The following is a 24,586-nucleotide window of genomic DNA, read 5'->3' on the forward strand; positions in this document are numbered from 1 at the left end:
ATGTGATGCATTTAATTGTTGTCTGGTCATTTAATTTTTTTGTAGTTTCACAATGTCCGTTGTAATGAATTACTTTACTTCTTTTAAAACATGCTGAAATAAAAGTAAAATTACTAATTTAGAAATATACAAAAAAAAAAGTACAAGTACCCATAAAGCAACTCAATTACAGTAACGTGAGTACTTGTCATCCGTCACTTTCACCCCTGACAGTAGGACTTTATCAATATTAAATCTCTATGTGCTAATGAACAGTTTGATTTTGTTAAGTCGTCTTGAGAAATTCAGCACATTAATAAGGAGCTAATATTTGTGACTGCATATAAACCAAACTAACCCAAAAAATAAAGTATTTATAATCGTCAATGTTGCCATGTGCCAGCATTTTAAGTCACAATATATCTTTATCATTCCTTTAATAGATTCCTTATTGGTGATTGAAGGCAGTTTTTCGTTACCAAGATGGATGTTTTCCATTCGCCACATTTATGGTGCTAATTGCAACATGCCACATCTTGCTGTGTTGGAGCAAGACATAATTTCCCTCTGATGAGTAATTAAGTTTATCTGCTAAATCAAACCTTGCATGGCTCTGCGTTATTTTTAATCATCTGGAATGATGTGGAGGATAATTTGGAGGGGGTGATCCGTGTGCAGCTGTAAATGCCTTAAATAGAATGTCATGTTCACACACACACACACACACACACACACACACACACACACACGCACAGTGGTGATAGATAGTGGACGGAGTACACATGTGGGCGGATTCACTAAAGGTTTAGGGGTATTATAACGTGTGCAAACGTCACTCCACGCGCTAATAAGCCGTACAAACCCCAGGGAGTCAGGAGTGCGCGGCTGCTGCACATCGCAATGCACCCTCAATCCATTTAGCCCTCACAAGGAGGGCAAAAAAATGGGAGGAGGACAAATAAATGAATGCAGTGGAGGCAATGCAATTCATCAAATCTGGAACTGTTTGCGGCGATTGTTTTAGCACCGGAAAATAGGACGACTCACAAGCAGGTGCAAACACACACGCAGAGATCAGCTGCAGTAAATGTTGACGCAAAACACTGTGGGGTTGACAAAAAATGCTCCAGTTAACCTTTCTAGTATAAAAAAATAATTCAGATAAAACAATAGTCAATATTAACATCCACTGAATGAGAAAATCAAGTGCGAGTAAAAATCTGGATGCATGAAGCCTGTGTGGAGTCCGGTACGTGTGTGTCCACTGTGGTGCAGAGCCAGAGGTTCGCTGTGCACAAACCTCCATGGATGTCGCTTCGGACACACAGCTCTGTGTCTTTCTCTCCATGTTTTGACTGTCAAACTCTCGTGTCGCGTTGATGTCAGGCCAGAATCAGCTGATCAGAGATAATTTACGCAGTGATGGCGCAATGTTCGCATATGAAAGTGTGCATGACACAGCGCTGTTCAGACCTACTGGATGATGGTCAGTAGACCATCTTCAAATGGTGCTTACTGATTGACAGACTGTGTTGCTGCAATAACTCAGATCAATGGCATCAACAGATCAATAGGACGGTTTCTGTCCAAATGTGGTTGTTTTTAATGGACTGATCAGATCAGAGTTACAGGACTTGATGGAGCAGCAATCATTAAATTAAAGTGGACATATCATGCTAAATCCACTTTTTTAGCCCTTAAATGCATTTTGTTGTATATTTAGAGTGCTTAGAAATACAGAAAAGTTCAAATTAGTCTCTTCAGGTGCTCCATTGATATCTTTATATTCTGTTTTGGTCATATTTTTCAATCTGTTTCGATTTTTCGATTCTCTATTACGTTTTTTGAACAATAATGTTAGCGGAACTGCCAAATTAGTACATCAACTCCAGGTCCAACACTTATAGCAATCCGCCATTTTTATTTCTCGCTTTTATTTTGTAGTCAAAGCTCCAGGATGCCGAAGTTACGAGAGGAGAAATCAAAATGTTTGGTTGTTGGATGTAGTAACCCACACGCTTCATTACACCGTCTCCCAGCATCAGAACCTTTTCGAAGTGCCTGGTTGAGTTTTATTTTTCACGGAAATGTACCCACATCTGTGGGTAAGGTCATTTTTGTGTGCGCGAAGCACTTCAAGGATGACTGCTTCTGCAACCTCCACCAGTATAAAGAAGGATTTGCTGAAAGACTTTGTCTGATTGAGGGTTCAATTCCTTCGGTAAGCTGTAAATAACGCTAAAAAGTGTGATGATAAGATGTCCCTGTCATTGTTTTGTTAGCATTAGCAGTTGCACCGTCTTCATATGTTAGCGCTGTGTGCTCGTTTTAGATCCTTGATGATATGGCCTACGTGATTTAATTTAAGTCTAAAGTTTTCATTAGTCATTTCATTTTGCCGTTTTTGTCTCCGAAAAGACTGTATTAAAATGCTTTTTGTGATGTTAGCTTGGCGCTAGCGTTAGCTCGGTGCTTGTGTTAGCTCACTTGTTAGTGTTCTGCAGGTTCATCATCATTTTCATCTCGCTCCGCCGGGTCAGACTCTGGCTCAAACATGTAAGGCTGGATGGACAAGTCTTCTGTTGTTGACATTTTGTAAATAACATGTGAATAAAAAGTTTCTGCACGGCTACATAATCGTATCTCTTCTATCAAACTACAAAAATGGCCGAACAGGGTGAAGTTGAACCGAGTGTCACCTCTGCAACCTGGAGAGGGGGCAGGGTATGAAGTCTCATTTACATTTAAAGAGACAGCACCAAAACGAGTTGCTCTCAGAAGCACATCAGAAAAGGGGTAGAAAAGGGGCCTGTGGAGCTATAATAATGAGGAATTCAGACCCAAGCATTGCAGTTCCGCTTTATATAGACCACAACTGTATGATTTATATGTAAAAAGGAAGGACTTAAAAGCATGATATGTCTGCTTTAAGGGGAAAATATAATTAGATTTTAATGTGGTTTAAAATAAACATACATTTTTATTTATTTAGTTTTCTACATTATTAAATGGTCCATCTGCTTCCAATTTAACTTCCTCAAATGTCATTGTGTGTTTCTGTGCACTCACCTCTCCACATTGAACAAGCAAAACGTTCATTGAAATCGGGCGATCTCCACCACTTCTGCACGTGCGCTAATCATTGCTGCAATCTTAGTGAATTCCTCGCAGTAGGTGAGGAAACTGCATCACCAAAGGATTTAAAGACGCACCTGGTTTACCATCCTTTATTTCAGATCTTAGTGAATCTGCCCCATGGTGTATTAGAAGTAGTCCTGGGACTGGACCACAGGGAACACCCTTCCATCATCTATCTAAATAGGCCTGGATGGCCCGGATCACAAACAAAGTCTTTTCCCTAATGATGCCCTATTGGGTTTGGTGTGGAATAACAATTTTAATGTTAACTTTTTTTTTTTAAAGAAATCTGTTGTGGGTATTCATATCACACAAAGCTCATTGAACATGCTGAGGACCTGTCACTGTTGCCTGCAAGCCTCATTGTGCATTCCATAATAGCCCATCACATCTATTCTTCCCGTCTTTCTTATCTACCAAAGACCAGTCCTTGGCTCGGGTAATGGGTCAGTAAGCGAGGAGCTGATTACTTGATTTACTTTTATTGGAATTTTTTTTGTACAGATTTACTGGGTGGAAAAAAGTGCTTCAATCTTTCTCTGGACCCTAGGGGCAGTCTCACACCTGAATTCTATCATAGCATTGACGGATCATTTTATTCTTTTATTACTTCTATAACACAAAGGGACCTGGGCATGCATTGCCAGAAATCTTGGCAATCTAGACTAACAAATAGAATTGTGAAGACATTTTCAATGCATTCCTGCAACTAAGCTGTTTATATCTAGAAACAAGAATTCATGCAATTATCTTCTTAGTTTTTTATTTTCTATTTTCTCAAAGAAGACAATTCCTAAAATCTGATGGATCACATTTTTTTTTTCTATTGCTCATTCTTCTTTTTTTAATCAACAGCTTTTTAATGTTTCTTTTTGTACCATATTCACACTAACCATACACAGGCATAATGTACAGCAAATGTATAATTAGACAGGTTCAAGTCCATATGTTATAATGATATGATATAAATTATACTTGTTCCTGATATATTGATGGTTCCCCTGGCCCCAACAGTTATAGTACCTGTTATTATCCATTTTTGAACAAAGATGAAATAGTTGAATAAATCTGTCTCTTTGGTCAGCATTCTAAGGTTTAGCTTCATCTACTCATTTATTGATTATACTGTATCTGGCAATGACCTTACAGGCATTGCTTTCTTTAGGACGTATTTCACTATGAATACGTCTTTGTAATTTTACTTTGTTCCAACCACAATACCGGACAATTACTCAGCACAGATATTTTTGGTCAATGACACAGTGTGGTGGTGTTTTAAGAAGTTATGAGAGTCTATCACAGGAGTTTTGCCTCACCCTACCCAAATATGATCCAAAAATATGATGAACAGTAGACTCCCGCTGTTAGTTCCAGTCAGCAGTGCTGTTAGCTTACAGATTTTCAAGCTAGCTAAGAGCTTAATTTGGGCCAGATCCTGCCGGAGCAAGATTCCCAGACTCCCAGATTTTGACTAGCACTCATTGATAGGATCAGCACCTCATTTTAAATTTTTTTTTTTTTTTTTTTCTCGAGCATCTTACTTGCTTTTAGGTGTTTTGATAAAATTTTGACGCATTATATTTGGACAACTGCGTCTTTTATTAAGTTGAAATCACTAAAAATGTCATTGTAGACACAAAACTGAATGTAAAAAATGAGTTTGAGTGAGGAAGAGAGAGAAAAGTCAGGCCACGCCCCCACGCTACGTCTGAAGTGGTATTTTCCGCAAAAATTGTCTTGTTAGCTTGGAAAATGGTTCAAAAAAATGGCTAAAAAAGGCAGTTTTAAGCCAATAAGTGAAGCTAAGCCTGAGGTAAAGAAATCTGATGTTGTTTCTCTGGAAATCACGGAGCAGCAGCAGCACAACAGCAGTTAGCGTAGCTAGTAGTAGCACCTGTAGGGATGATGCTGAGTCATTAGAGTAGTTATGGTTAGGGGTGAGTATTGGGATGTTGCAATACGATATGTAGAGCAATAGGTGGGTCACGATGTTCTACCCAGTTATTATCAAAATTAAACGTATCAAGTTGCTGTTAATGTTCATCAGAAGATATTGATCATTCAGAGGACAAATTGAGTCAAAACTATTTGCTTCAAAACATCCTATTTATTATTTATTATTAGTGTTTTTGCACATTTTCACTGAAAAAAAGAAAATGCAGTGTTACACACTGCCATCATAAAATACAGTGCAACAAGTTTCTTTTCACTGAAATTACTGTGTAGAAGTCTCAAAGTAACCATGACAACATAATGACAGTATTGTAACAACTGTAAGTGAGGATAAATCACCCTGAGTTACTGACCAATGCACAAAAATAAGAAAAAATTATTACTCCTATTGTGTCAGTTTAAACACTGATCTGAACAGATGATAAGAAAATAAAATGTCTGTGCATACATAAATATTGCAGGCATTACACACTGCCATCATAAAATCAAGTGTATCAAATAATCATTGCAACACATTGAAAGCATTGTAACCACCACTGAAAGAATGCACAAATACACAAAAGTATTGATTAAATATTAAAAAATTTAAATTAAAATTTTAAATTGGCACCCAAAAAAAATTGTGATTTTGTGCTGTCCTTTGTGCTGAAACATGATAGATTTGACAGCTGTCACTCAGAGAAAGAGACGCTCCGTAACGAGCGATTGTCTGTGTTTCTTTAACGCTGATTCATCTTTTTTTTTTTTTTATTAAACATTTAGGTTAAGTGGTTGTTTGTGTTCACGTGATATTATTGGACCATTTAGTTACCCTTTTAAAAAACCTTTTTTTTATTCCGTGACATTTTTGTCTCTCTTACTGCCTGAACAACATGCGGCTGGTATTCCGGGACCTGATGATTTACAAATAAAGCACTGTAGACAGGTGTACATTTCACTTTATTTCTTCCTTCCTTTCAGTTAGTTTGATAACAGCACAGACAAAGTCCAGTGAAATATTTGCCATACAGTGAAAATACACATAAAATACAGGATATACTGACAGTTTTGCATCAGTCATTGTGTCTGGTCAAACTGCTATGCCTGAGACATCTGTTTTCAAAAATATGAGGAAAAACTTAAATTTTCCCAATTTAAAGTTGTTTATAACCCTGCCAGACCAATTTGTGAGAGCAATTCACATTTTTAAAAATACTTTCTGAAATTCTTGAAATACTACAACGCTAGACAAAACAATAAATGCGGGATATAAATTATCTTTAATTTTCTATGTTTGAAATGGATTGCTTGTATTTTACTTTCAGAAATAATAATAAAATACATCTAATTTCTCATTCCTTGTCTTTAGGGGAATGACCATTTGTCCACCACCATTCTTTTAACCTCTACATCTAAAAGTTACCTACATGCGTCGCTCTCCCCAGCCATCAAACCTGGAAGCTACATTTACTGACTCGCCAGTTTGTTCGAGATCTTGAAGGCAAGTGGCTCAACGAGAGGACGCTCTGAAGGCTTAGTCATTAGCGCACTGCCTTGAATCTGATTTAACAGGATGACTAATCTTATCCAAGTCACTGATTTGTCAACAGGAGATGACTTCAATGAGGAGAATATCCAGTCACAGTCTTAGATTTACCCCAACGTAAAGTGACAGGAGGAAGCTGACAAGAGTCGACAGGGGAGATGCACAACCACTGTTTATACTTTGCATGTGTGAGTGTGATGGACATCTCCACATCGTGATCAATGTCATTGTGCAGTAGGGTTGTATCAGTTTCGTCAATATAACCACTAAAAACTCACTCACAGCATTTTGTTTATGATTGCATTGAAAACAGTGATATACAGTTTATTAGAAAAAAGAGAAGCAGTTATGCTAATTTATGACACCAGCCATCAAAAGGACTCATGAGATTTTGATTTCATGAGCTGGTGGGGGGTTGTGGCTTTGCTTTAGTTATGTAAAAGCATCATAATGGTGTTAACCGAGCCTGGATTAGTGTCTTTGAGGGAGTGAAGATGATGATTGATTGACAATGATTGCTGTGTGAGATCAGCAGTGATAAGACATATAAACTCTATATTATATATATATATATATATCTCATGTGCTCAGTGTTCCAGCCTGCTGATTGGGTAAAGCCACATACTTGGGACCAGTGTTTTGAGGTTACTTAAGCTTCCAGACTCCTTCACTAACTCTCTCCTCTGGCCTTAAGTTCATACAGGTACACACCACACCTTAGTTTGCCTTAAATATGTTAAGTTAGATTAGGTTTGAGCTTTGTTTACACCTTACAACACTCACATTATCTTCACTCATGCACATTTTACACTACTGACTCTCCTGATCTAATTTGGCCTAATTTGGTTTACTTTGATGGAATTGAAGTTAATTTGGTCTAATCCAGACCAATTTTGTCTATGTGATTAATTAACTTGAGTGTTTGGTTTTGCTTAATTAAACAAAAACAATTTATTGAATGTTTGCCATGGTCTTGTCTCCCTTTCTTGTTGTTGTGAACTTTTAAGCTGGGTCATGACTATATATATATATATATATATGTGTGTGAACTTATCCAGTGTGACAAGTAAGTCAATGATATATTATTCTGTGTGATTTTATAAATCAAACTAAATTATAGAACTCTAATGCTCTTTTAGGTTTTCTAAACCAGACCTACCCAAGGTCATCACACGTCATCTGACTGGAGCAGAATGGAGGGAAGGGATTATATTTCAACCACAGAGTGTAAAAAGAATAGTAAAGTGAAGTTTTTTTTTTTTTTTTTTTGCTGTATATGTCATAAACCCCGCCTCCTCAATGTTAACGAATGGGATGTGGGTCAAACTGTAAAGTTAAAATGCTCGTCACATACATTTTTTTCCAAACCTAAACTCTGCTGTGATCATTAGTTATTATTATTATTATTATATATTAGGGCTGGGCGATATGGGGAAGAAATGATCACGATTTATTTTTTCATATCATCCGATGTCAATTATTATCATGATTTTTTTTTATTTGTTTTGAAACTGCCAGTTTTAAAGCATCTGTACTGAAAACTAAAGACACTAGAGATTACTTAAACATTTTAACATACGAAGTAAATAAAGCAAATTAAATAAGATGAACATAGAAAAATATTTTAAAAACATTTTAATCAACAGTATAACAAAGGTAGAAAAATATAAAATAACAGGAACTAGTTTACAGTACATACATATGTATATATACATATGTATGTATATATACATATGTATATATATATATACAGTATATGTATATATATATATATATATATATATATATATATATATATATATATATATATATATATATATATATAAAGGCATCATGTCTTTTGCTAGACAAAAAGCGATCACGTGAGTAATTGTTTTTCTCCTCTTGGAATGTTGCTCATATGGCGCAATCGCCGCAAAAGATGACACTATTGATTGCTGCTTTGGTGGCTACATCACTAGTAGTGATTGAAAAGCTAATGCTACGTGTGCTAACAGCAGTGGCAGGCTGTGCAGACAGATTTCATGCTTTCTGTTTAATCACTTTGGTGATACTTCTTCAAATGATTAAACAAATCTGTTGTGTTGCTGGTTTTTGAGGGCACTGACCGCCGACGTACGTTGCATGTCAGCTTCATTTGTTCCACGTCACTTCGGAGATACCCAAACCACCGCCACACAACCGACATTGAGTAACTTTTCTTCTTATTAATAGCCTCATCTTCGGAGGATAACTTCAAGTCATGGCTGACATCTGTTTCGCTGCTCTCAGCTCCGCGTTTATCTCCACGTTCACTCATTCTGTTTACATCTCCGGCATCTTACAAGTGGAAGTGGATCAGGAAAAAGTGGACTCTGATTGGCTGTTGTCACGCACATGGCCGCCGCCTTCTTCTTTATGGAGTACTATGGCGGTTTGCATCCGAAGCGCTGCATTACCGCCATCTACTGGATGTGTCTTGCAACCACACACATTTCCACCATGTGTGATCGAGTCAATATGCTCACAGCTGATCACCATAACGGACCTGAAATTTCTCACGATCATTAATCGCGATCACATAATCACCCAGGCCTTCCCTACATTGTGTTGAAGTGCTCATTTTTCTGTGACGTTTGTTTTAAATAAGTAATTTGAAGTTGAAAAAAAGGATCATGCCATGATTATACCAAACCATGAGATTTAGATATCGTTACATCCCTAATGATTAGGTACAAAGTAATGTAGTTTATTGATCCTAGTCCCACTCTTTAGTCCAAGTATTCAAGTTTAGCGTTGGATGTTGTAAAATGTCAGAATTGAATTTTGCTGTTGGCTGAGATTGGGTTTGGTGACATTTTTGTTTTGTTTTGGTGATGTCACTAACCAGCACTGTTGACCCCGCCCCCCCTATAAAACCTGGTAGGAGGGATTCCTCTTTTCACCCTCACTGATTTATATTGCCATTGCAGACCACGTTCAGCTCCAGTGGTTTGTGACTCTGTGCTTCTGTAAAGGGTTGATTCAGGTCTAATCAGAAGGTTAATGGTGTGCGTATTCCCGTCTGTCTCTGCGTGTGGGTGTGCTACTTGTTGCTGTGTGTATGTCTTCCTGGTTTGCGTGTGTTTGTGTGTGTGTTGGTTTTCCGGGGCTCATGGCTGGAGAGCAGAGGCGGTTTGCCCGTGCATGCTTTAGTGTTATACAGTAGCTGTAGTTTAAGTGATTCGAAACAACACAATAAACGCTTTCAACTAAGACATATTTTCTGAACTGCTAGAAAAAAAGGTAACTGAGTATCTCAAGAAAGATATAAACCCCAAACAGTGTTAATTTTAGTGACTAAAAAACTCAATTATTTTACGGTGACAATAACTAGACTATGACAAAGTAAAAAATACATTTTTTTTTTTTTAACCTATTAAAAAAAGAAACTATAATTTCTTCACATGGAAAGAAATCCAATCAGAACTCATTTGAACACGTCTTCTTACATTAAATATGTCAGTGTGTAATTACAAACATTAATATCAGACTATGAGAAAAAAAAAAAATCAAATTTAACACTTGATTTCTCTATATTTCAACTGGTGAAAAGCATTCTTAAATTGAGGGTTATTTACTGCACAATATACACAAGGATTCATTGACTAGTGGCTTGCCCCAGTTACATGAAAACAGTTATCTTTCTGACTTTTTTTTTTTTTTTTTTTTTTTTTCTTTCTCTTCTTTATTATTTTTCTTTTACCTTGTCTGCACATGCTGTCGAAGGTTAACACTACAAGAAGTGCAATCTTTTAACAGCAATGCATATTTTATTATTGCAATGAAATAAATTTATTTATTTCATTGCATAATTGTGACCGTCACCAGCCCTCCCTAGGGAAGGGTAAGAAATACTTTATTAAAGGGAGGATGTAAAAGAGAGAGGGCAGTGTTACACCAAGGTGAGGGGTTGGAGGGGGGGTGGGGAAGTTAACAGGGAAGAGGGATACAAGATAGGATATAGAATGGGTGGGGAATAGTTGTTAGGTTTTAAGTGATGTGATGTGAAATTGTGGTTGTGTATATTGTGTTTATTGTTGTGTTGTCAAGCCAGTTTGGTGACCAGTGTGCGGTTTAGGAATAATGGTGGTGGCTGTGAACAGAGGAAGAGGTGAGTGGAAATTCCATAAAACAGGTATTTGGGAACAACGTGTCTAAGGTTGAGCCCAGTATGAGTGTTATCCCACAGCCCAAGGCCAGTGCATCCATGACAAATGTATTTCCAAGAACCGCCACTGCAAAACCCAAGAGCCGCCCCCGGGCCCGAAGAAGCAGTCAGGCCAGCAGCAAGAGCAGGCAGCCTAAGGGCCCCCGGCGACCACCCCACCATCTTTCTGACTTTTTTAAAGGGCTAATATTTCCCTCAGCTTCCTTATGGATACTGTTATCATGAGGTTTCATAGCTTCCTGCAGCAAAAAAGAAGAAAAGAATAGAAATTGATTTCTATATACATTTTTTTTGCAATAATTGTAATCAATTTCAAAATGTCAAATGCATGACGACTATTAATACTATTAAGCAGCAGCTTTGCTTTGACCTACAATCCCCTCAGTTGTATTTTCTTGGAGGGACCCTGTGCAGCACCTTAAAGGTCAAGAATCATGGTCAGGGACACTTCTCATGTTAGTACTTGTGTGCCAACATGTTTGAGCTGCAGGCTATTTGCTCATTATATCATCTAACGGGGCAACACTTACTGCCCATGTCAAGAAAGTTACCCATAGGCGCACAACCAACATAGAATAGGGTTTGTTACAGAGCCTACCATTTATGAAGCATCAAACACAAAAAGAACCAAAACACGAAAACGCACATTTTGATATTGTTAGAAAAGCACCTACCATTCTATGTTTCATAACAATAGCAGATAAACATAAACCATTGTAGATATATTCACAAGCCTACATTTTTGTAATGCAGGTTATATACCAGACTTAATAACATGTCATATACTAAACCTATGCAGGTGTGTAATTGAGCAAAGATCCTTAATAGAGATACAGACCACTTGCAAGCTCAACTAAATATGCTGATTATGCTCCTGCATGCATTCTACACAGTAGCATTTAAAGGTCCAGTATTATGCTATTTTCATCCATCTTCATTTGTTCTAAGAAGTCAAACAACATAGTATATGAGGTTTATTTTCCCAAACTCGCCTGTTTTCTGGAGTTCTAGCCTCTGAAATGTCACTTTCATGAGGCTTCTAAAAACAGGCTGTTTTTGGGGCCTTCATGCCAATGCAGTAGGCATAAACACACAGATATGTGCTGGACTACGAACGTCGATCAAAACACGCTAATTTAAGCTGAGTGATTTCACCCTCGTACGTGAAAGGGGTGGAGATTGCAGCGAGAAATATAATGAATATACGTAAATCCACGATGACAGGGAAGAGCAACAGTAGTGCAGGAGGCGTAGCTTTTATACACGCTATCAGATCTGATCCATTTCATAACCTGGTCCCGATCGGTTACTTACGTGTTGCTTAAGTTTAAAAATATGAAGAATTAAAATTCATAATTCAGACCAAAAACCGCACCAGTGCTGCAGTAAAAGGGTTAGGGTTAGGTCTACTGTGGCTGTGATCCTACGTTCATACAGATCAGCCTACATCATAAGGTAGAATATATTTATATTTACATTATCTACAGGACTGAGGCTCTCAGCATTACCTCAGATTACATGAATTAAATAATTAATTTATCGGTGCGAAAGCGCCCGATGCACGCAGGTGTTATCAGCTGACTTATTTTATTTATTTTATTTTTTCAGTTCATCAGATATAAATCTTATATTTCCTATAGAACGTCATCGGTAAAATGAAAGGATTGTATCTCTCTCCTGACAGCGTCTGTTTTTTTTTACAGTCTATGATCAGCTGTCACATCAGATCCACACAGTGACATGATCACACATCACTTTTCATTGGACAGCTCGTTTTCTAAGAGACCTGATTGGTCAGGAGGCGGGACTTTATCTCTAGCTAACATTTAAGCTAGAGAAAGACTTGGTCGGGACCAGGTTAGCTGTGAAAGACTAGTTGCCATAGTGATTCAGCTTCAGCGACCTTTGTAGTCCAGCACACACGGATTAAATCCTTGAAGTTAGCGCGATACGAGGTCATCTAGATTCGTAGCATACCCCCTAACAGTCTCCTCCTTACTCCTCTGACAACAAAACTAGTCTATTTAAGACGATAGTCCGTTGTTTTGTCCGACCGCTGCGTCGCATTGGGTCACAAACACTAGTATCCATCCATCCATTTTCTAGCGTGTAATCTATAAATACAAGAGACTCTTTTATATAAAATGTACTTTAAAAAACATTTTTGTGGCTCATCTATCTCACAGAGCCAGAACATGTTATTTCTATCTGACATCTTCACCAAACGAAACACTAACACCACAGTAATTATGTCTCAAAATTACCATGTTTATACATTATTGTGTGATTCTGTTCCTCGCACATATTTGGTGGGGTTTTTCAAGAAGAGTGCACATTATTTAAAAAAAACAAAAAACAAACCTACTAAACACTGAATAGCTAAATGATTGCCAGTAAATCTGTAATTTCTCCACCACCGCCCACCAAAAATGAGCAAAGCTTGGGGTTTTCAAATGAAACCTTTTGGGGGTTCTCAGATTCTAACACGGTATTTAGGTGGACTGACATTAACCACGCAGAGACACTGCTGCCATTTCAAAGAGACGAAAAGTTCAGATAAATCACTTGGGGAAAATCCCAATGTTGCCCTGCGTGTCCATGCACAGCTGATGCTGTATTCATGAGTCCAAAATGATGCATGCAGTTCATTTAAATACTGTGAACTAAAGTGTGATATTTGCTGCATTTACAAGAAACGTAACAATGGAAACAACTGAGAATTAAAACAGAAAGCAGTATTGTGAACAACAACTATGATTGTACATACAATATACTTATCATTATATTAAGGTTTACTGAAACATAGAAATGTATGTAAAAAGGTTCTTTGCCATGTCCTTTTCCCTTCAGGCAATTTCATATAAAGCTTATGTTCAATCAATGCAATGAAGAATGTAGTTTGTAGCTTTTTCCCAACATGCTTCTTGGTGTAAAGGTTTCAGATGATAACAAGGTGTGGAATAACACACAGAGTTCACAACACGGTACAATAGACAATAATGTGCTCGTAATAACGATACAATATATTTGGTATAAAAAAAAACAAAAGAATGAAAAAAAACCGCAGTTGGAAAAAATAACCATGCATTCATTTATTTGAACTCTGGACATACTTAAACATTTAGTTATGAACTTTTACACTCAATAGGAATATAAAAAATGGAAACAATCTGGTGTGTCATAGATCATGAAGACTATTTATTGATAACGGCTTTAGATTTCTGTTAAATTAATATTTATTTCTTTATTTTGCACAGCATTCACACAAGTCCTGTTTTATTAGTTTGTGAGACGTAAAGAGTGGTGGCGTATGAACTAGGGATGAGCGAGTACAGCATTATCTGTATCTGTTAATCACATGAATTACCTGTATCTGTACTCTGAGTGGGCGGGGCCTAGCCAAAAGTAGGAGGGATTTAACCCAGAAGTGGGTCGGGTTGTGTTGAAACTGAAGAAACCTTAAACGTTAACGGAAAAGACCCGCAAACCTGAGTGACTGAGTGAGCACGCCGAGCGGAGCTGCTGTGTGGTACAGTCAGCAACACATCTGAATGTGTGTCGCGGAGGAGCGCTGTGAGTGACACAGAATGCAGACACTTTCAGCTATCCAATGAGGATTTCCATTCCATCCGAGAACAGATATGAACTCATATTACTCAAGTGCTTCATCCGTATCGGAGATTCCGGCTCAACTCTACTATGAACCAAATACAGAGGGATGAGAAAAGCTAAATAACTAAAAGTCTTTAGCTGACTCAAGCCCCTAGAGCATATCTGGGGCTCTAGTCATTAATGAGCTCCATCTCAAATCTGATTTACTTTCCAGTATTCAAAATGACAAAGATAAATATATATGACAGATGTAGTTAGTACTTAAACTGCTACAAGTGATAAAGTTTTAGTATTAAATTAACCATTTGTAACTGTTTATTTTCACTGAAACGTTGTGACAAATGTGTTGCAGGATTACTATTGCAACAACACATCATCAGTAGGGTAAAACTACAGAATCAAATAAAAGTACAAAATCAACAAAGTCCTGGAGCAAACTAAGTTACAAGAGAAAAACTCAAAAATAAAAACTGTCAGTAAGTGAAAACACAAGGAGCAAATATTAAAGACAATTACATCAGCAAAAATAATGCACTTCTTAAATAGTGCATGCCAGGGAAGATAATCAGGTGAATGGGATTTGTCTGTGATGGCAAAGAGTGAGGAACATGGTCTAAACTAAACAGAACTTAAACTGAAAAACGCAGCCTTAAGCTTTGAATCCACAACCTGCATAACTTTAAACAAAGACCTATTCAAGGTGCCACCCAACAGCACAGAAAGTAATCCCACTGATCCCAATCATTACCACTTTTTAGTAGAAAAGGTAAAATACAGTATGTAATTGTCATAAAGTAATATAAAGATAGCCACCAACGTGGGTTCGAATCCCACGTTTGACTTTTTTTTTTTTTTTTTCATTTCAACATATTTAACACTGCAAATTCTACCCTTAAAAATATATATCCAAGAAAAATAAACATTTAAGGGTTAGGGATAGAGTTACAGTTAGGGCTCAAATAAAAGGGTTAGCAGGGTAGCTAAAAATAAACATGAGCTACACAGAACTTTAAGTCAGGCGGTGCACCTATCATGTGTCCTAAACTGGCTAATGAGGAGCGCTGCGTATCTATAGAGTGAAAGTCTACGGATACGTTTAATCACATTACATTGTTGAGTACAGTGTGGTTAGAATGTTCTTTTCAAATTTTAATTAAGATGCCCACACAACCCTGAAAAAAATAGATCAAACATGTCAGAAGATGGATGCATGGATGTATAAGGTGAGAAAACAAAAGTTAAAGAAAATCATCTGCTGTGTGAAGCCAATTCAAATAGAATCAACAGCACAAAGAAACAAAAACAGTTAGAATTAGAACTGTGAATATTGTCGTATAAACTTTTGTATTATGTTTTCTGCATCAAGAATAATTATTGATCCTTACAGAGCAAAACACTGCAGTGTATTTGTTCCGAAATACTGCAGGGCTTTAGCCCTACTAGTATTTATGAGCAGTGGGCCAATGTCCAGACTAACTAACAAAGAGGCGATAGCTAAATGGGAGCTAAGACCTACTAGTGGAGAAGGATTTTGGGCTGAGAGAGGTGGATGGAGCAGCTTTGGGGGATTCAGTTTACCATTTACTCTCAAGAAAGACAAAAGTGCTCCATAAGAGGTGCTAACATGTGACCACTGCACCTCTGTTAGCACTGAAAGCTGTCTCTATGTAAGTCACTGCTCTGAGTGGCATCTGCAGTTGTTTGCTTTGACTTTGAGTGAATCCACAGAGCACCACTATGCAGAGGCTTGTGTGCAACTCTTCCAGACTGAAGGAATAACAGGAATCCTCTTACCACACTGTAATTGTTAATAATGATTATATAAATAATTTATTAAAAAAGAGCTTCTCTTTTTTACATTGATGTGGATAGAGTGCTGTGCCTCAGCAGCTGAATTTAAAAGAGCAATAGTTTAGAGATATGAGTTTTGGTCCATATCGCATAGCCCTAGCCTGTACTATGAAGCTCGATAAGTAAATCTGGGATATCTCTCCATTAACTTCACCTAATCAAACATTCTCTGTCACAGAGCATCTGTACTACGAAGCAGGCAATCAATACGTTCACTTATGCCAGGTCATTTCAGCCTGGCTACGTGCACGCTCACGGGAATTGTGTTGAGATTGCAGCGTCAGACCAATCACAAACACGGAGAAACTGTGTGGAGCCACTTACGTCGCAATTGATGAATCCTTATTTAAAAATATGAATAGCTAAAATCCTAAATTCAGACCATTGTGTTGCTGCAGAAAAAGCAGGAAGGAAGGAATTCTGACAGGAAACTGCTGACTGTTAATGTGTAAAATTATGAGATTATACAATATTAATCCATTGGATGATAAACAGACAATGCTGTAATTAGTTTCACTTTATTAGAGCACAGACATGTTTCTATTCACATTGTCCTCAATTTATCACACACACACTGGGATGAGAGCACATTATTTTACTGTAGCATGCTCCAGCTGTCAAATCTGCGTACCAACCAGGATCTTCTAAGAATAGGCAGATCATTTTCCAAGAGAACCAATTGGTCAGGAGGCGGGACTTTCATACTCGCTCAGATCATATCCAGCACTAATGCTGGTCCCGACCAGGTTAGGTGTTCAGCCTACGTTACCACGATGATTTAGATAAAAAGTTAGCCAGCGTCATAGTACAGGACACACAGAATAAATCCAGAAGCTAGGGAGATGAGAGGAAATCCAGCTTCGTAGTACAGGCCCTTAGAGTCTGCTGCCATTTGAATGTTCTGCCCTTGTGTGGGTGGCTCGTGTGTGTAACACTGTGTGTGAGGATTTCCTGATGAATGCTAGTTAGGCAGACAGAGTGAAAGGCCAGTATTTCCTCTACGCCAGACTGCTCCTGATGCAACCTTCCAAAAATGTCATGTGTCACTGCAGAATAACTAGTCACCAAGATCCCACCACCGAATGACTTTTTGACTTTCACTCTTGACAGCTATGCTTCACAATGTGTATTTCAGCACTGTCTAAATCCCTCCCTAAGGCCACGGTACCCTTATTTTATTCTTTATACTGACAATTTTACCAGTTCTGAAACGAAAAGAAAAAACTACAACAAAAGGAAAGCTTAACTCTTTTCATGGCTTTGTTGTGTTCCTACTTTGTTTTGGATAAAAACACAGTGACATGTTTAAACTCTACAAAGAGGTACTTATTTCTCCTTGTTTTCACGAAGCCGTAGCAGAAAGCTTGTAATCCATGACGCTGTGCAAATTCTAGCTTCTGCCACATAACCTAATGCAACTCAGCCCAGCTTGCCACTCTAAATATGGCGATGCGACAAAACATGCACCGCTCTGCCACAGCAGACGCTGCAAACCTATGATGTCCCAATATCCTCCAACAAGCACCGCCGATTTAGTTTGCTTATATTTTACAAGTGTCTGGAAGCTATAAATAGCTTTGCACACATCTCTTTGGTTTGTTATTGTTGGAATTTCATCTCCTCTCCTGTAAAAAGTCATACAAAGGACACTACTTCTGGGATGAGTTAGTTATGGCTCACTGAGGCCCCACTGCAGGGTTTAAAGCCTTATATAGTGATACTGCTAAAAGTCCAAATATGTTTCAATGTAGTTTTTTCAAAGCAATACAAACAGGATTTAGTTTAGTCCAAATCACATAATTTCTATGCAACTTATTGAGATACATATGCATTAATTGAGTCTCTTAAATGTATGAAATCATACCAAAGTTACTATACACGGTGGTTTGCAGACTTTACAAAGATGGAAGAGAAAGTTCCAACTAATATCTAACAGCACAGATCAGATCTATAGTGTCTATAGTACTAAAAACAAGTCTTAATGAGAGCATGTGCGTCCAAGTGTTTGTTCTTTTGTTGAGGCAATTATTTGAATTAACCATTATATGCATGTAAAAGCTTGGCTGGGGTACTTCATGGAGAAATGTAAGCACATTTAATACATTTTAATGTTAAAAAAAAAAAAAAAAAAAACATGTTGCAAAAACTGAATTTAAACAGCAAAATATGAAGACAATGGTAATTAAAACTTTATTTTATTCAATTATTAATTAAAATTGAAATGTATCATTGCTATAATACTTTACCTTTTAATAATCTAGTTTATCACCGACATTTATTTGGTGTAATGCATTTTTAGTGTGTGTGTCTTGACCCCTGAGACTGACTCAATGAACCCCTGGGGTTCCATCGAACCCAGGTTAAGAATCACTGCTTTACGATGTTGCTCCCAGTAGTGTTTCATAGTAGCTCTCTCTCCATTGGTGTATACAGTAAGAGTATGTGTAAATAATAGAGCCTGACCGATATGGGACTTTTAGGGCCGATAACAATATTAGGGATTTAAAAAGCTAATATCCGATATATAGGCCAATGTATAAAATACACAGGATAAATACATTACATAAACACAAATTCCTAAAAGCCACTGATAAATAAGAAAAGGCAAACTTGTGCAGACTATTTCCTGATTGCAATGTAAGATAAAAACAAAAATATGCATTAACAGTAAACATGGATAAATAAAAAAAATACAAAAAAAAAATGAAGTAGCTCACTTCTCCCAGTGTTGTCACTTTGTAACCATTACTGTGATTTAAAAGTTGTACCTTATATGCAGAAAGCACAGCACAGAGTGACAAATTCACAAGTTACAGTACATATTATAGCGTATCCAGACTCCCACAGAAACTGCTCACCATATTCTAACAAAGCACCGCAGAAAGCATCCTGAGCTCTAAATGCACGGTGTGGTTCTCAAGCTGCAGCTCAGAGGTGAGAAAAGATCACATTTAAGATCATTGTTGCCCCTCTTCCCCTCCCCTCACATATTCAACCTGACCGACTACAAAGCAGAGCTGAACAAATCAGCTGTGACTCCCCAACCCCCTCCCCTCAGGGCACAGGGTCATGAGGGCACGGACTGGAAGACTCACGAACAGCTTTGAACCAAACGCTGTCAAAGCTCTGCTGTAAGCCTGAGCTAAAGCTGAACCTTTACACTTTACACCTCACACCTAATAATATTATTACCAAAGTCAACCCCATATAAATGACATTATTTACATTTTGGAACCTTACAGTAAAAGTAAAGCAGGGGTCACCAACACAGTGCCTGCAGGCACCAGGTAGCCAGCATGGACCATGTGAGGGGCTCTCTGGGTCTCTCGTATTAATAAGCTCCATCTAAAATCTGATTTACTTTCCAGTATTCAAAATGACAAGGATAAATACATATGACAGATGTAGTTACTACTTAAACTGCTACAAGTGATAAAGTTTTAGTATTAAATTAACCATCTGTAACTGTTTATTTTCACTGAAACATTGTTACAAATGTTTTTATGTGTTGCAGATTTGGTGTATGAGTTGTGGTATGTTATGATGTTATGAATAAAACAATATATACGAACGCAAGGTAGATTTTTACAAAACATGACATAATTTACATTTTACAAATGTTATGTTATACAATCTACACTATAATGCAAGAAAGGTCTGCGTGATTGCATGTGTGTGTACAATGGCAACAAAAAAAAAATATATACAAAAGATGCACAAAAAGACAACTGAAAGATACAAAAATACACATAATGACTCCAAAAAACATACATTACAGAAAAATACACCAAACAAAAAAATATATAAAAATTAGTAAAAAAAACAAACACATTTATCATGCACATGTCCCATAGAATTAAACCAGCGAAATTGCTATTTTACTTTGCAACCACAAATATACCACTTTATAACACTGTAGAATACGGAGTATGTACACCTCTTTGTACATCCAACCTTCAAACACATACTCATTCACTTATTTGATAAAAAAAATATAACAGGTTGATTTGATCAGATTATTGATCAGATTATTGCAGTGTGACTGAGTCACATAAAATCTCTTTCCATAATCGTCGTCGTCGTTGTCGTCGTCGTCGTCGTCATCATCATCATCATCATCGCTGTCAAGCGTGTCCAAGTTAGATGCGCTGGAGATATGAGGAAATAATCCGGCTGCAGAGCGTCCTGCTTTAATACAGAGGCTAATACTATTGGCTTCCATAATACAGTTTTAAATATCAATTGTTTAAAGTGACCTGAGCTGAGCCTCATTTAAATATGTGTGGGAACAGTTTCTGGTCCATCCTCATCCACATATGACAGCTCGTTTCACTCTGTAGTGGATCAAACTGTAACTTTACGTTGGCCATAGTATGAAATAGCTGAATCACTGTGACCAACGTGGACAGAAGTCTGCATCTGTCAGAGTTTTAATTCATCGCGCAGCAGCAGCTGAGTGATCACAGCTGCTGTTGCGTGACACACGGGTCCGTGTGGCGGGGGGCCTTGGGGTTGGGGGGTTGGGTGTGCCAGCTCCTTGGCTTCTTAGTGCTTTCTCGGGTGTGTATGTGGGGGGTGGTGGCTGTCTCTCGGCTTGGTGTCTTGGGGGCGTCTGGGGGGCTGCTCGGCCGGGGGGGGATTGCCTGGGCTCGCTGGCCCCGCTCTTTCTGCTATTATGGCTACGTCCTCGAGTCCGGGGCAGCGCTTGGGTTTACAGTAGCAGTATCTTACACATACATCGGTCTACGATAAAATAATGCAATTTATTTAATTGCAATAACAAAAAAAAAATAACAAAAAAATGCATTGCTGTCTAAAAAAAGATTGCATTTCTTGTAGTGTTGACCTTTGACAGCATGTGCAGACAAAAAAAAAAAAAAAAGAAGCGCGTAAGAGGAAAAGGACATACGCACACCGGAGAATGTGCGTAAAGCCAGATTTGAATGGGAACACCCACATTTCAGGGCTGCTCCTCCCACAGTGCGTAACTGGGATGAAGGAGCACAGAGACTGACTTAAGTACAAGGGGAGAATAGCACACAGCCAAAAACAGCGCCGCTGCACAGCTTTTTGGACTTGCACACATGGGAGAATAGAGCCCGTAATGAATACATACTTATGACGGGCATTGTACTAGTTAGTTTAAAGTTGTTTGTTAGTAGCTAGGAAAATAGGAAGATGAATGAAACATCTGCATAAATTAGGAGAAATAAACATGAAGTATCTGGTGCTCACTAGTAAGGTTTCTTGTGCACACCAGGAAACTTCTTGTGAGTCCTAGATAACAGGTAACGGAAACCAGCCAGTCGGAGCCCTGTGTTCTTGAGAATAACATTGACCTTAATTTCAAGGACATAACTGCTTTGCTCACCATCACCGTTATAATTTATCAGAAAGACATTTAAAAAGGATTTTAAAGTTAAAGAGTAACTAAACCCCTGCTTTCTGTTCAGCTGCACTAGGAGGTTAATTCAAAAACTGCTTTGATTATGGGCGTTACTCCTGACACAGTAACACACGTCCACTCACAGCTCACAGTAACATCTGTGATCAAATACCACAATCACACACACACACAATCCCCACGTAAAGCGGCACCCACGCATGCACACACAAAACTACACACACTATCACTGGCGTTAATCAATCAATCTAACAAACCCCAAACCAAAAATAGTCGTAAAATAGGAATTGATTGTTATTTTTCCTCGAATTTTTTTTAATAAATTTACATTGTAAACGAATGGAGAAAAATGTGCATTTGTTGCAACAATAAAGTAAATATTATTAAACTTTAATAAACTGTTAATCAGAATTTGAGGATATTGCAGGACCTTGTATGACACTAAACATTGTCAAAGTGTTTTTTTTAAACCTAAAAAATAAAAAGGATCAAATCAAATGCAACTTTTTGTTGGCATCTTTTATTTTGGCGGGGGCCACCATAATGTGATAGTCTGATCCAAGCACCTCAATCTCAGCATGCATGTCAACATTTAGAATAATGGCCATCTAAGCACTAACATGGAAGATAACTAAGGTTTTTGTTGCTGTTTTTTTTTTTTTTTTTTAATCATTTGTGTATATTTTTATTTTTTTTGTCTATTTTCAGGGCCATTTTGTCTATTTTTGTGGACATTTGTAGGTGTCTTTTAAAGTAAATGTGTGTTCTTTTGCTGTCCTTTTGCGGATTGTCTGTAATTGTTTATATTTTTTTGGAGTCATTTTGTGTATTTTCCCATCAATTTGTGTGTTTTTGGTCATTTTGTTCATTTACTTTGGGGGCCACGCAATTTGGGGCCCCGGGCAGCAAGTTGCCCATGCCTGGTCTCATTAGTTAGCCTGTGCTTAAAAAAAACAAAAACAAAAGTAAGCCTGTGCCTCTAATCTCCAGGCCAAAACTGCCCTATTAGAAACAACAATAATGTCAATAACAGTGACAATAGTCAAACTCCAACAAACGATTTAAGTAAGATAATTACAATTTTTATATTCAACCAACCCAAACATGATGGAAGAACGAACAGCTGTTTGACAGCGTTATACACCGTCTTATATAACCATACATCCATCCAATGTCGTCATAACTCTACCATATTACCCTCCGGTGCTGTCTTCTCCTCATCTCCTGAAACGCTGACGCATCACTTCACACCTTTTACCTCTGAGACTAAACAAAATCCAAGATCCGATGAGGGAACGATGGGAACTTTCCTAATTATTACTGTAATTATAATCATGCTTGTAATGCAGCCGTCTCTGTGAGCTCTGAGGTCCCACAGCTAACTGGGGAGGGACGAAGAGAAGAAAGAAAAAGAAAAACAACTAATCAACATCCTGCTTCATCAAGGTGTGACTGACTGGCATGCAATGAAAATTGCTAATTTAGCAAGCAACAGAATCCTCTGGGAAAGGAAGCTCACTCCTAAAGTAGAAACCAACACATTTTGCAAAATATATTTCAATTATTATTGCATTTAAGAAGAAATCCAATGTGTTTTGCTTGCTTTTCCCAAATGCTGTGACTCTTACTTGAATGGTTTTTCAAGTCAACTCATGACAAACACATCATACAAGTACCCATGCAACATTTATACCAGGGGTCACCAACCTTTCTGAAAATGTGAGGTACTTCAAAAGTACTGAATAATACCGGTTTGATGTACACTTCTTGAATACAAAACTTTCACGGTTTCACTTTAATTAAAGGATAAGATAAGAAGGAAAACTAGGAGGTAACAAACAATGTTTCAACATGCATCACTTTTTTTTCTTAATCCATAGAATTGTTTCATTTTCTTTACATTTAACAGGAATTATTTATGTTCCTATTAACTAGCCACTAACTACGATGTTTTAACTAATCGTAAAACGTGTAAAATTTGTATAAAATGTACAATTTTGTAATATTTTTTAAAAATCCACTTTACATTTTTATAAACATATATTATCACAATATGCAGCATCTTTAACAAAATCATATCTGCAACACTTAGACAAATTTGCCTCAATGTCTCAGTGAAAATAAACATTTAAAGATGATTAATTTTCATACAAATCGTATCAAGTGCAGCATGTATCCTATTAAAGCTATAACTACATCTGTCACCTGTTTTTTTCTTTGTGAGTTTGAGGCCTGGCAATGAAATCAGATTTTAGACAAAGCTCATTGGTTAATAGTGCTCTTGTTAGAAGAGGCGTGAGGGCACCTTTTATGTCCATGTTGGTGACCCCTGATTTAAACCATGCTGTATGTATGTTCATTAGAATATAGCCCCTCACCTCTTCCCACTGGTGGATGTAGCGGATGAGTCTCGAGAGCCGCAGAAGTCGCAGCAAGCTGAGGATCTTTGTAAAGCGAACAATCCGCAAAGCACGCGCCGTCTTGTAGAAATCTGAGTCAATGCGTGTCTCCACTATAAGGAAGATATAGTCCACAGGAATGGACGATATAAAGTCTACCACAAACCAGCTTCGCAAGTACTTAATCTTGATCTGCTGAGGATCCAGGATGATCTCGGTGTTGTCCTCTTTAACGATCCCAGTCCTGAAGTTGAGGACCAGGTCCATCAGGAAGAATGTGTCTGACACAACGTTGAATACGATCCAAGGAGGTGTGTTCTCATCTTTGAAGAATGTGATGCCCACAGGGATGATTATGAGGTTGCCGACCATCAGCAGCAGCATGGTCAAATCCCAGTAAAACCTGTATACAGCAACACAGTAAGAAGAATTTAGTGTAATACACATGGAACTGAACTTTTTTTTTTTCTTAAACATTTGCCCATGTAAAGCAACTCGTTTTAATGACCTCTGCCAAGGAGGTCATATGTTCAATT

At 37.8% G+C, this 24,586-nt stretch overlaps 1 protein-coding gene across 1 annotated transcript in view; it reads right to left on the minus strand.

The window, feature by feature from the left end:
- Positions 1–24,586, minus strand: part of LOC114459507 (potassium/sodium hyperpolarization-activated cyclic nucleotide-gated channel 3-like) — a 123,689-nt gene that overhangs the window by 66,942 nt on the left and 32,161 nt on the right. Inside the window, exon 2 of the mRNA XM_028441737.1 lies at positions 24,030–24,453. Within this exon, the coding sequence (XP_028297538.1) occupies positions 24,030–24,453 (424 nt within the window). The remainder of the gene's footprint in view (positions 1–24,029; positions 24,454–24,586) is intronic.

This window comes from Gouania willdenowi, chromosome 3, assembly GCF_900634775.1.
Source record: "Gouania willdenowi chromosome 3, fGouWil2.1, whole genome shotgun sequence".
Taxonomy (NCBI): Eukaryota; Metazoa; Chordata; class Actinopteri; order Blenniiformes; family Gobiesocidae; genus Gouania; species Gouania willdenowi.